The following is a 13,493-nucleotide window of genomic DNA, read 5'->3' as shown; positions in this document are numbered from 1 at the left end:
AGCAACTGTTTTATAAATATTGCAGATTTGCACGTACTACTCTTTATACATATCTTTTGAGGTATATTAGGAAACTATGTAACCCAGGCTCATTCTGAAAATGTACCGCAATATAAATTTCTGGAGACCGCCAAATACATTCTAGGAGGTAAATTTTTTATTTTAATTTTTTTTTGGGTCTTGTTTTGATCTCGCTTTTTGAGATCTCAAACTTTTCTCGCGAGCAGCATTCGTGCCTGCTGTTCTCGAGTAAATCCACCAGAGGCCGCTGCATGTTTGATTGACTAAAGGACTGACTGACTGATTGACTGACCCACCCCCCGTCTTTCCAAAACCCAACCAATAGTATTTTAAAAAGCAGAGATTGACTGTTCCACCTACTTCCCTAAATTCAACTGACAAATTTAAAAAGCAATCCAGGAAAAGAAAAGTCCTCGCCTGATTTTTACCACATTCTTACCCTGTTATTTTCTTGTTTACTTTATTTTTTGGCTTCTGTTTTTGTCCTACCTGCTTTATGGAACCATTCTTCACTGGATTTGAACCCAGTTGTTATGGTCAGCTCCTCTCTGCATCTCGTCCACCGACGCACATGGCGAGCTAACTGGATAAACTGGTCACAGCGGGAAAGACGTTTGCTGGTAAGTGCAAAAAGGAACGGCATCATACTGTACCACTCCAGTATCATTCATTTTAAAAATGAAATGCAGCCATATGTTGCTCTGGCTATATAATTTGCGATCTCCAGAAACGTATATAGGGCTACATTTTCAGAATGAGCCTATGTTGAAAGTATGCTTTTAGAGGTTCAGATTTAGTCACTAAATTAAGGCCTGATATATTTATTATGATATACCTTTTTGCCCTCAAACAAAGAATGAAACAGGACACTGTTTAATCGCAAAATTAAGTTTAAAAAGGCTAGGTAATGGTATACTGTTTTGATTCATTCAGGGTTGTAAACATGTCATGCTGCTTCCCAGCAAACAATGTTGTGTTTAGTAGACATCTAAATGTAGACAGCCTGGCTAAAACAAGGCTAATTTTGGCTGTCAGTGAAAATCTAATAGACATCTAAGAATAGCTCAAAAGTAGACTAGTCATCAAATAGACAGATTAGACTTTATATGTGTTGTCATTCATTTCTGTTTATTTGATAACAAGTCTAGTTTTGGCCTATTCTTACATGTCTATTAGATTTTCACTGACAGCCAAAATTTAGCCTTGTTTTAGCTAAGACAACTATGTTTAGACGTCTATTAGACATCTTTTAAAAACAAAAAATTCTTGCTGGGTTTCATGTCTCCCCTGAAAACAACAATAATGGTGGCTGTACCAGTTCTTTGTACTTGACCCCTCAGTGTGTTTATGTTGCTAATTTAGGGTTGTTGTTTTGGATGTTGTTTTCTTGTCTGCCCTGCTGGAATGAAAAACATTTAGCAGATTATCGCACATCAAAGAAAAGCACAGTTCCAGAACACACCCACTGATTGCATAATTGCCAAGGATTATTGGTAAAAGAAACCAAAATGAGATACATTATAAATACATTTACAGGCTCCCCAATAATCAGTTTGTAATGAGATTGATTGCTGACATTCAGATTGCAAAAAAGTGCATCCATTTCAATAAGCACATACTTCACACATACTTCACAACAGTTTCATAAAAAACTAAGTTTATTGCTGACACAATATAAATATTTTGCATTTAAAAATGCAAGACAACAGTGAATTTAACACACTTTATGTTTAATTAACATAATTGTTCTTAAATGGGGATATTTCACTCAACGATTATTTTTTTTTAATTATTCTACAAGCAACATGAATGTGATTGTTCAGTACAACATGTGTTTTTTCTTTTGTGGTGTGTATAAATTCATATTTAGTAATTGTTTTGTTGTGCAAAGAGAATGTGAACTATATATATTTAATAATGTGTGTATGTAGTATTTTCCCCTATCTTTACATTTTACAGCAATGTAAAACATTTTTATAAAAAAAATATTCAAAACAATTGTTTTAGCAGCAACAGACTAATATTTACTATAATAAATCATAATCTACTTGCATTAAATAAAAGGATCCAGCAATTAAAAAACAGTGCACATCATTAACACATACTGTACAAAGCACATTATTGAATGAATGAGTTTTTAGTACTTTTTTGAAGTGCAACCTTACATACATGACTAAACACAACAGATACAAATAATAGTGCTTTAATGCTGGGGTAAATGGGAACTGTGAATGACCACTGTGAGACATCATCCCTGGACATCCCTGGATGCTAGAGACGTGTGGTCATCCTTCTCCTGAACATGTTTTGCAATTTTGTTTTCTTCTTAGTCTGAAGGCTTTGAGTGAAGATAATACATCAACACATAAAAAATACATCATTTCAAAAAGTTCAATTTGCGGAAAAGTTCAAATCAATTTATCTAAACCCTTACCTGTTGCTTTCTGCATCCGACTGATGTGTTTGCTTCTTTCTAAATGATGTAAATTTTAGCTTTTGGATCCTGCTTTGATTCTTGTGTTTAATTTCCGGTAGCTGGTTAAACAAACAGAGAAACAACAATAACTTTCAACGTTCACACTTTTATGCTGATAACAATAGTACATTATTAATAGAACAGTTTACTCAAAAATGAATCCTAGTCATTATTTACACATCCTTATGCCATTCCAAACCTGTATGGATTTGTTTCTTCAGAAGAAATAGAAAAAGTCTTTTATACTTTATAAAAGCAATAAGTCATTTAAACCATACAGTATCTTTATTAAACTGATTATTAAAGCTATATTTGGAGAGGGGGGGTCATTTGTTAACTGGATATTAAAATTTGGCTGATTATATATCAATTCTCTATTGGTGCAGTTATTTTTCCCCATACTTTTTATTTCCCCATACTCTTATTTCATATTCCCTCTAGTCATCGCATGCATTTTTTCAATGTATCAAAGAGTATCTGAAATAAGAGTTTAATATACAGATTTGTGGCTATTAAATGTTTTATTCATTTACAATATGTGAAGTGATGCTCACTCCTCTCTTTTCTTTAGAATTTCTGTTTTTTTACATCTATAGTTTTTAAGGAAATCGAAAATTTAAAATTGTGCCAAAGATCAAATAAAACTGAAATAAGAGGTTGAAAATCTGAATGAACTGAAATTAAGAAATACAAATTGATAGCTACTAGCTCTTCTGTCATTGTACACAGAAACAAAATATAAGTTGACTCAATCTTAAAATTGTTAGGCAACTTGTTGCACAGTTTTTGAGTGTTCTCAAGTACTGCAATTGACTTGATTTCAGTTGAATCAACTCAAAACGGACAGCTTGTTTTAGAGTGTACAGTACATGAGGAAAAAGCAGCTCAGTCAGTTATAAATCCCTTTGTTTTTGTTTTTTCTTGTGACAAAATATATATATATGTACAGGTTGCGAAAAACATCAGTGTGAGTCGACTATGACAGAGCTATTTCATTTTAACTTTAATCTGACAACTTAAGGCATGATCCATCTTCACCTCCTTGTAAGGTGCCTTTAAAAAAAGGGTATTTTTCAGCATTGATGGTTCGATGACGAGCCTTTAACATTGATAAGACTTTTAGTTTTACAATTGCAAGTAGAAAGCAGATTTATGCAATTAATTATGAATACATACTCCCATGTTAATTACTGGAGAGGGCAACATAGTTCCCTGGAGGTAATCCTTTTTTTAAAAGTTTTCCTTATTTTGGCGAATCCGCTTACACATTTTCAGATCTCAAAATTCTCTTATGAGTGCCATCCATTCCTGCTCTTCTCAGTTACATCCACTAGAGGCCACTGTTGAATGAGTAACTGTCTCCCACCTACCCCTTTCTCTAACCCAACCAATAGTGTTTTCAAAAGCACTGATTGACCAGCTCCCTCCCCCTTCTCTGAATCCAACTGACAGCGTTTTTAAAAGCAATCCAGAAAAAGAAGCCCTCGCCTGGTTTTTACCATGTTTTCAGATCTTACCACTTTCTCACCCTGTGATTCACTTGTTTATTTTATTTTTTGCCTTTTGTTCTTGTTTTATCTGGCTTTTTGGAACCATTCTTCACCAGACTCAAGCCCCGTCCATGCCGTTGACTACATCTCAAGTCCTCTCTAGTTCTCTGACAAACGCAGTGAGCCACTGGGCAAACTGGTGTAAGCCACTCGGTAAACCAATTTGCTCAGTGGCTCACTACGTATAGCCGAGGACTTGAAATGCAGAACAGAGTCAATGGTCAGCCGGTAGCACAAAAAGAAACGGAAGCCATTGGTAGTCATACCACTTTGTAGCGTTCGTTTGAAAGGCAAAATACAGCCATACGTACCTCTGGCTACATAATTCGCTCTCTCCAGAAATGTATAAGGGGCTACGTATTCACAATAAGCCTGTGTTTTGTGTTTAAAGTTCACACATTAAGGGGGGAAATGGTTAGTTTAAAAATAAATAACATGAGTGTGAGTGCATGGTATTTTCATCTTTGTTTAATATCTGTAACTTTTCAGTCTGTTTGGTGTTAACTTACAGGATCCTTATCTTCAGGTTCCTCAACTAAAGCATCAGCAATTTGCTCATCTCGAACAAACCTTGTTCTCCCTGTGGGACAAAACATTTAGCAAAACCAGAATGTCTCTTAAATTATATTCTATACATTATAAAATTAAAGTTCATGTGTCAGAAAGAGTTGATACTCACTGTGACGGTTGATGGTCTGAGTGTCAGATGCTGATCTGTGGCGAAACCCTCCAGGCTCCTTTAAGAGAGTGGATTGGCTGGCTGGTGATTCATGACTCAGAATGTCTAAATGTTGAAAGGCTGGACAGCTTATTTCCTCCTCATGCGAGCTTACACACTGAAAGATTTATTTACAGAGTTAATGTGCTGCTGTCTGTGAGGACAACGTGGAGTTAGACAAGTTTTCTATATCATTACATTTTTCCAGCCATTAACATGAAGAATGGCTCTCTCTCAGGAGTTAACATTCCTGTTTAAGTCAGTCATTTTCAAGTTGAGGTTGAACTTTTAAGCAATAAAATTTTAAAAATTAGTACTGAAAAGGTAGGTGAAAAGGACAGGGGAGTTTGCCCTTGATGTTCTCATTTTTCCCCATTCAAATACGTAATGTGAACATGTTTTTAATCTCATCAAAACAAAACCACGAAATCGGCTCATTACAGATACTCTGAATGGACAGAATGTAAACAGAAATGTAAACAGAAATGTTGAACCTCTGCTGTGGTAAATATGCAAAGTGTAAATGTGTAAATATAGAATAAATATATAATCTTAATTAATAATATAAAGAGTAAATATATAATCTACACAGTTAAAATTCTGAAAAGTATGTTTTCCACATGGTTATAGAAAAAGGCTCACCAAAACAAAGTCGCTACTTTTTCAGATTTTATGGGTTTGTAAGCGCATTAGCACTTAAATTTTTACTTTAAAAGGTTGGATTTCCATGATCCCCATCAAAATACCTTTCAAAAAAAAGTGGCCACTTTTGAGCATTTCAGTTTGGAACGGCATTTCAGTATGCCAATAATTGTTTTTACTCTGAAGTGCCCTCAGATGGCAATATATCCGGTTAGCTAAGAGCTTGGTAACTAGGAACTGATCTTAACTAACTAGGTCATTAAAACCTTATCATTAGTAGACTCTTTAGGATTATGTTTTGGATTAGTTTACAGAATGGCAAAGTTACTTAGAATATTGGTTGAAAACAGCATACTGCATATTAACCCTTGTTACTGTTGGGGAGGTTTCCATTGACTCAGGGGTGATTTAAAGTCTTAATTTGCCCACAAATGTTTCAGTGTTTCAGTAAATGGAATGATTTTTGGTGACAACTTTTATTTTGAGACATATTTTGGGAAAATGCTTTGAAAATGTTCAACAATACTTCAACAATAATTTAAAAAATTCAACAATACACTGGGCAAATTTACTAGCCTTTTGTTGTTTTTATAGCTGTTTTTGCCCCATTGACTTCCATTATAATGACACAAGTCATGACAGCATTTAATCATCCATTCTTGTTTAAGAAGAGGTAAAATTACAGAAAACCTAGAAAATGTCATTTAATGTAACAATTTTTGTATACACAAAACTCTAAAGACTCCATTTCACTGCCAAAAATTATTTGCAGCCCCAAAAAACTTTATAGTCTTTTTAATACTATCATACTTTCCATTAAATCACTATGTTCTATGTGTCTACCTATTTATGTCGCCTCTAAGAGTTCCGCTGTGATCTGCCTCTGTGTGATGTGCTGTACCTGTATTTGTGCCTGCTGACTCCTCAGGACCTCCAGCTCGCTCTGCAGGCTCTGGTTTTGCTGCTGTAGTTTTGCGATGTTCTCCAGCATCCTGCACACCTGCTCTAGGTACAGCAGGCCTGGAGAGAGCGTGTCCAGCCTGGCCTGATCACCACCGTCTGCCAACTGATGACACAGAGACAGCCAACAACAACATCATCATCTGTGCAATTTAAAACATAATTCCAGATCTCTAGCTACACTTGCCAGATTTTAATTAGTACATGTTATAACGAACTTCATTTGCAAAGAGCAGCTCTGCAGTCTGAATAACTGAAAGTCTCAACATGGGGAAGCTGAGCTATTGAGGTTGGTTTATAAAGGAAGTGATCACAATTATAAAATAGTACAGCTGAAGTGTGTCATTTGTGTTCTGGCCACAGCAAACCGATTTATTGACTGACTGTTTTGGTTTTCAGAGACTAAACTGTATTTAATTTAAATGGGATTTTATATAAATAATAATTACTGTACTACCGTATATTTCAATGAACTTTTGTGAAAAGGAAATATCTGAAATTGGTTAACCTAATATTCCGTCAACAAAACTTTTCTGTACAGTATGTAATATCAGAAGTTCAGAATGACCACTGCTGCCGCATATTTCCCTGGACTCGATCCCGGTCGTCGTCCCCGCGGCCGGCTCCTCCTCCTCCAGGGTCTCCGCTCCGCTGACACAACGCTGTGAGCTAAGCGGAGAAACTGGTTGCATTGGGAAAGCCCTCCACTCGGAGGCGAGCCGTCGGCCAGCGAGCGCGAAGAGGAGGAGTGGAGCGGCGCTACAATGCCCCGAAGCGTTCGCTCGAAAAAAACTAAACGCGTCCGTACGTACCTCCGGCCACTTAAATCGCGCTCTCCAGAAACGTTCGCGGGGCTACGTTTCTAGAATGACCTTGGGTTGGATCTAACCTACATAGATCGCTGGAGAACATTCACATTTACATGGACTACAATCCTGTCTCAATATGAACTACAAGTCCTGTCATGCAACACACACACACACCTGCTCGAAGTCTCCATTGATTACACTTACACAACTGATGCTGCTCATATACTGATTACAAACAGTATGAAGCTGCGGTTACAATCAAGATTGAGCTTGCAAAAGTCTGTAGTACAGTGCTGTGAAAAGAGGCGGGATTAAATAAGATAATTAGACATTTAAAAACGTAAACAACTGGTCCATATTTTTAATTTCTGTCCAAAGAGGTCATGTTTTAATTATCCATTGGTCTCACGCAGTCCAGTGATGCGATTTCGCAGGTCAGAGTTCACCAAGCTTGAACTCTCTAATGCAGTGAGCTGCGAAACGTGTCACACCAGCTTGAGTTTCCGGTCTGATGCATTTGCTAATTATGGAATGGAATGGAAGTTTATAGAGAGAAAAGTGCAGTGTGACCACAGCTTTACAAGACTCAGCAATGAATGTCTCAAAGTGAGCCATTATATGTATGTAATCAATACTTGAGCAGCATCAGCTATGTGAGTGTATTCAATATAGACTTGGAGCAGGTGTGTGTGTGTGTTGCATGACAGGACTTATAGTTCTTATTGAGACATAACTGTAGTCAGTGTAAAATGTTCTCCAATGATCTACTATATAAAGGTTGGATCGCTGGTGATCGTGACAATAATTCCATCATAAATTATTGTAAACTTGTTAAGTACAGTGAGGATTAATCTTGGAAATCAATACAAAAATAAATAAATAAAATACAACTAAAATTAATCATTAATAAATAAAGCAGTGTTTTAAACTAAATAGAGAGATTTGTACATTATTTGTTATTTTAGAATAATAGGACAAAGAGAGCCAATAAATGTTGATTTTGTGAGCTTACATAATGAGTAATAGATGCATTTATTTAGATGAATCTGAATTTAATAGCATGCACAAAGATCAATATATATTTGGCTGTGCAAGTTTACCATATTGCCTACTTATTGAGGCTTTCAATTTAGAAATACAATAACAGGGATGAATACTTTTTGTTTTTTAAAGTCTTAATTAATGTAGATAAGTAAAATATGAATAATTAAATTGGCCTGAATTTTTATTTTTCAAGTCAGTACCATGCGAGTTTACACGTATGCATAGAAATTAAACCTTTATTCTGACCTCTAATTATTAAAATATAGATAAGAGTAGGTAATATAATTTTTTTTATCACCATATATGTATTTATAAAACACTATATGATCACTTCAAGAAAGAAATAATACATATAACTACACGATAATAGCAAAATAAAATGTATACAAAAATGAATAAGTTCACACTTTATTTTGATGGTTGAATTGAAGTTACATTGCATCTACTGAACATGCCAACTAATTCTCATTAGATTATAAGTTAGGATGGGGTTAGGGTTAGTGTAAGTTGACATGTACTTGCTAAGTTTCTTTTAGTCAGTTAAATGTTTGTTGAAGGAGCAGTATCAGCAGACATTAAGCAGACAGTCTACAAATACTCAAATGGACCATCAAAATAAAGTGTTATTAAACCATATATAAAATATTGTATTTGTACTTCAATTTAGTTAAAGTTTACTTTTTGATAGCACTTTTCACAATAATTGGCATTCCTAATAAACTTTACATAAGGTGCACATCATCACTTTGAAGTCAAAGCAAGATGTATTTATGTATAATGTATCTATTATGTATTTCTCTAAATAGAATACAACATTTCCACCCATTTGTACTACACCGCTTCAATGTAAATGTTCAATTGTATTGTAATGAATTGGTTATTTCCTTGTTGTTGCAGCTCTTCAGTATTCTCTTTCCTGCCTTTATATTTGACAGTGTTGAGACACGCAGAGATCTCTATCAACTCTGGCATTTCTCAACAGGCAAACTTGCCACTGCTGGAGCCATTCCAGTCATTCCTCTCTCACCTGAACCGGTTTAACAGCACAAATCCAGACCAGAGTCCATTCACAGTACGTCTAGACTCTATGTATTGTGTAAGTAAAAAAAAAAAAAAACATGCGTTTCAATGTTGGAGTAAACTGGTGATTATGTACAGTACCTGAGCTTGTCATAAAAGGTTACCTCTCAACATTTGTTGAACAGGAACACTTACATGACAGAGGCAAAGTTCATTCAGTGCTCTGAGCCTTTGACCTTAATTGACCATGATAGCAGTGAGATTACTAGATAAATTGAGAATTTGAAAAAACAGGCTATATACGTTTTTGATGGTCACAGATGTCTAGATATGAACTAACTGTTATTAATATTTTTATGTGAGTATTAGTAAACCCTTTAATTTTATGATGATTAATTGGCATACTTGCAAGGTTAACTCTGCAATATCTGTTGGGGGACCATGAAAATAGCTGATAAAAATACGTTTTAACCATGGTTTACCTTAAAGAATTTGTTAAATGTTATTTAAAATCACAGTTTTAGTATACCGAATATTCACATCTAAGACAAGAATCATTTGATGAAATTTTAAAAGTCTCCATTCACCCCTCAAAAGAAATTTGCAGCCCCAAAACACAAACTTTGCTTTACACTCACTCAAATTAAATCATCATTAAAGGGCACCTATTTTACCCTTTTTTCAAGATTTAAGATAAGTCTTTTGTGTCACCACAATGTGTCTGTAAAGTTTCAGCTCAAAACACCCATCAGATTATTTATTATACCTTTCATGATATTGGAATTTTCTGCTCTGAACACAATGTAGCTCTTTTTGTGGCCTGTGCCTTTAATGCTCTAATGCTTTAAGGTTCTGCCCGCCTACAGGTCCCACATGCCTGTCAGATTGTGCCTCAATCTCCACTCCAGATAAACAGCACAGTTACAGACATGAAGGAAGCAGATCTCACGTAACGTTTGTGAGAAATACTACAGTAAGGAGTTTCCTAATGGTTATTTGATGTATTTGTCATAGTCAATTTAAGCCCTTCTACAATGTCTTTACAAAGTTTACACATACATTGCGGACACACACAGCGTGCACCTTTAAGTTTGCACGACAAATGTGACAAGATGCATGTTAATATCCACTGCTGTATGAATATCCGTTATGTTACTGTACAGAATAATCCTGATTTAACGTCCACAAACCGGGATTAAAGCATCTTTCCTTTATAATTGTACTGACACGTGGCTGTGGTAATAAAGATAGTAAAACCGCTGTAATTCAATACAAACATGCACTGTTTTGAAAGGTTTTAAACTTGTGAAACTCATTCTTGATCACATTTGATGATGGTTGATGATCACAGAGAGCTGAACAGATCTTTTACTCCCAGTTGCTTTGCGCATGTCTTGTCTTGTTTATTATGATTATACGCGTTACTACGGAGACATGCTAATATGCTATCAATCAATTCAGTGGGCAGGGAAACCTCACTCCTGTGTCACGTTGCGGTCGGCCTAAAAATAGGAGGGCTTTGGATCCTATTTTAACATCATAAAGTTTTAATGCTAAAAAAATGATTTTTATCATCTCCTTGATGGTGTCCTTTAAAGTCACATCACTTTGCTCTAGCATACGCACAACACAAAAATTAGAAATCCTCTAAAGTAGGGGTGCCCAAACTTTTCCTTATAAAGGACCAAAAACCTAACTTGATTGAGGGCTGTGGGCCGAAGTTAAAAATACCAAACCATATTACATTAAATGTGCTTATTTGTTTGCTTATTATTTAAATATAACTAGAAAAAGATGCTTTAAAACATTATAAATGGTGATGCAGTATAATTTTTTACGTTTTTTAAATTAACTTATCATAGTAAAAACAACAATCCTATTTATAACAAAACGGAGCTCAATACTAAATGCACTAGTCGAGCTGCTCCTGCCTTGATTTGCTTGATCTGTCAAGTGACATTATTTACATTTTAAAAGTCTGATTCACATGAAACATTTCATTTTAGCTGGCTTTTTGTAGCTGCTCAATTAAACAAAGAAACAAAATGGTATACATTAAATTCGAAATGACGAAAGGCATTCTCCCTTTTTTTTCAGAGGGGATGGAAGGCCAAACCAAACGTCACCATGGACCAACTATGGCCCGCAGGCCCAACATAATCTAACGACAATTCATAACTTTTTAAATTAGTGGCTAATTCGTATGAATTCTTACAATCTAATTCGTACAATTTAGTACATTTTGCTCATCCCCCAATGACGGTTGAGTTTAGGGGTGGGGTTAGGTGCCACGCCTCCTTTTTAAAATCGTACAATGTCGTACTACTGAACTCGTTCAAATTCGTACGAATTAGAAACTGAACTGGCAAATGTAAAATACTTATGTTTTCTTGTGAGATCAGGCTGGCAGGCCCTAGTTTGGGCATCTCTGCTTTGAAGGATTGCTAGGTTAATTGTTAATCAGGGCAACCAGAGCTGAGAACATTTTCCACACTGTAAAAAGCGATTAGCTGCTAAATTTAAAAAAGAGAGTAAACTCATTCCTTTATAATTATTAAGTAAACAAACTGTGAACAATTATAAAAGTTGAGTTAAGAATTTACTGAGTAAAATCAAAGTAAAGTAAAATCAACTTGTTGCTTTTTAAGGCAACGGGTTTACTCACTTTTTTAAAATAAAGTAACTAATCGTGTTTTATAGTGCAAAATAACTATAATTTAGATGCATGTGCTCAAATCAGAGCTTATATCATGAGAATTCTCCTTATCTTGCAGTTCACATAATCTTGGATCTTGGACCCTTATCTTAAAATATACAAATACAGAATGATAAATTGCAGGAATTTACATTTTAAAATGTAAAATGTAAGGCCTTTCGAGTTGCTGTTTTTCATTTCTTTTTCAAAATCATGCAGACATTCCAGCCATGATGAAGGCATGAAGCATGTTAGGGGTATGATTAAAATCTGTGTAAATACCAGGTAAATGTGTGGAGCATGAAGAGTGTTTGATTTCAAGCGTGTGAGATGAATAATGACCTTTGCGTGTCATGTTTGTGTCAAGTTCATCTGAAGCAGCTCACGGTGACGTAGCAAAGTGTGCACTCAGTGAAACAGGAGGATTACATTCATCATAAATGTGAATTATTTTATGGCAAATAAAGAGATAAAACAGTGCTAAAGGTTTTATGCTAACGGGTGTTCCCTAATAGCAGTTTCTATTAAAAGCCTGACCCTAAAAAAATATAAATAAAGTAAGTTGTGAACAAACACTTATAAATCAAGATATTAACTGCTCACCTCTACCTGTCTGTCAACTGGGTAGCCATGATGGCGTAATTTAAGGTGTTTTCTGTACAGCTCCGCTTTCTGTGGATCTGGAGGTTGTGAATGCGTTCTCCTTGGGTGAGCAAACCGATGATTCTCTGTTCTGGAGCCAATGAGATGACAGCTGGTCGAAAAAGAGGTTGTATTGCTTTCATACCACAGTCCAGTAGTCCAACTTTTTTCTCTACAGGATGGTTCTGCTCTTCTTAAAGCTTGCTCCACTTCCAGACATGTGGTTTTCTGAGCCACAGTGCCAAGTGAGACATTCGAGGAGGAGGAGGAACAGATAGATGGAGACGGAGATGGAGGATCCTCTGTAGAATCAAAAACTGGATGTATTTCTTCAGAGGTCAATCCACTACATTGGTGAGAATGACAGGGGCTAGTCGTACTAATCGTCTCAACTCCTGAGTCCTCAGATTCTGATTTTACATTGGAAAGTGGAACAGATTCCCTCGACACTGAATCTGTTCTGTCCAAACCAGCTGGTGAATGAAAGCTTGAATCAGAATAGCCTTTAGCCACCAAATTCTCAAAAATATTCCCAAAACTCCTGTAAAGATTCATTGGAAATTACTTTCTCTCCTTAGAGTCAGTGAGACCTTCAGAACTGTCTCGCAGCACCTTGACTTTCTCAAGACTGCAGGTCGATTTGTCACATAGAACTAAAAACACCTTTCACGGGCCGCCCACATTCCTACACCCATGCTTCTCAATCAGTCTTTGACAACCGCTCCACTTCCGGTTGCCATTCCTAAAATCTTGAGCTCATGCTCTTGGCTGATCTGTCAAGACATGTTGTGAAGGTGACGAAATGTTTGCAAATACCTAAAACGAATTCAGGGAAACTGCTGGTTTCTGTCTGGAGGAGAAGAAGAAAGAAAGTAGGTCATCATTGCAATAACAATATTAAAAATTAAAGCAGAAT

General features: G+C 35.9%; 1 protein-coding gene and 1 long non-coding RNA gene across 6 annotated transcripts; one reads left to right on the top strand and one right to left on the bottom strand.

The window, feature by feature from the left end:
• Nucleotides 1–455: 455 nt before the first annotated feature.
• LOC147835036 (uncharacterized) lies at nt 456–12,469 on the top strand. Of its 4 annotated transcripts, none has more exons than XR_015500951.1 (3): nt 456–641; nt 9,203–9,292; nt 10,107–12,469. It is a non-coding gene; the product is annotated as an uncharacterized LOC147835036 (long non-coding RNA). The 4 variants fall into 4 exon arrangements; XR_015500954.1 differs by having other exon boundaries at nt 550–641; nt 9,156–9,292; nt 10,107–10,213; XR_015500953.1 differs by having other exon boundaries at nt 550–641; nt 9,156–9,316; nt 10,107–10,213.
• si:dkey-106l3.7 lies at nt 1,662–13,207 on the bottom strand. 2 transcript variants are annotated; one of them, XM_087270405.1, is made up of 6 exons: nt 12,539–13,207; nt 6,309–6,473; nt 4,727–4,883; nt 4,557–4,627; nt 2,456–2,556; nt 1,662–2,359 (listed from the first exon to the last, which is right to left on the bottom strand). In XM_087270405.1, the coding sequence occupies exons 1-6, from the start codon at nt 13,130–13,132 to the stop codon at nt 2,293–2,295; spliced, it is 1,155 nt and encodes a 384-aa protein (XP_087126531.1). In that variant the 5' UTR covers nt 13,133–13,207; the 3' UTR covers nt 1,662–2,292. The 2 variants fall into 2 exon arrangements, with proteins under 2 accessions (XP_087126531.1, XP_087126532.1); XM_087270406.1 differs by having other exon boundaries at nt 12,545–13,207.
• Between the last annotated feature and the right edge of the window lie 286 nt (nt 13,208–13,493).

This window comes from Danio rerio, chromosome 10 (assembly GCF_052040795.2).
Source record: "Danio rerio strain M-AB ecotype USA chromosome 10, GRCz13ab, whole genome shotgun sequence".
NCBI lineage: Eukaryota > Metazoa > Chordata > Actinopteri > Cypriniformes > Danionidae > Danio > Danio rerio.
Note: the sequence above shows the minus strand (reverse complement) of the source record. Positions and strands in the feature narration are given on the sequence as shown.

Excerpts from the sequence above, each read along its gene's own strand:
- si:dkey-106l3.7 (XM_087270405.1), bottom strand. The coding sequence starts at position 13,132 with ATGAATCTTTACAGGAGTTTTGGGAATATTTTTGAGAATTTGGTGGCT. Across the intron at positions 6,474-12,538 it reads CAGTTGACAGACAGGTAGAG|TTGGCAGACGGTGGTGATCA; the intron begins GTGAGCAGTTAA and ends CTGTGTCATCAG. Across the intron at positions 4,628-4,726 it reads TCAGACCATCAACCGTCACA|GGAGAACAAGGTTTGTTCGA; the intron begins GTGAGTATCAAC and ends TTTGTCCCACAG.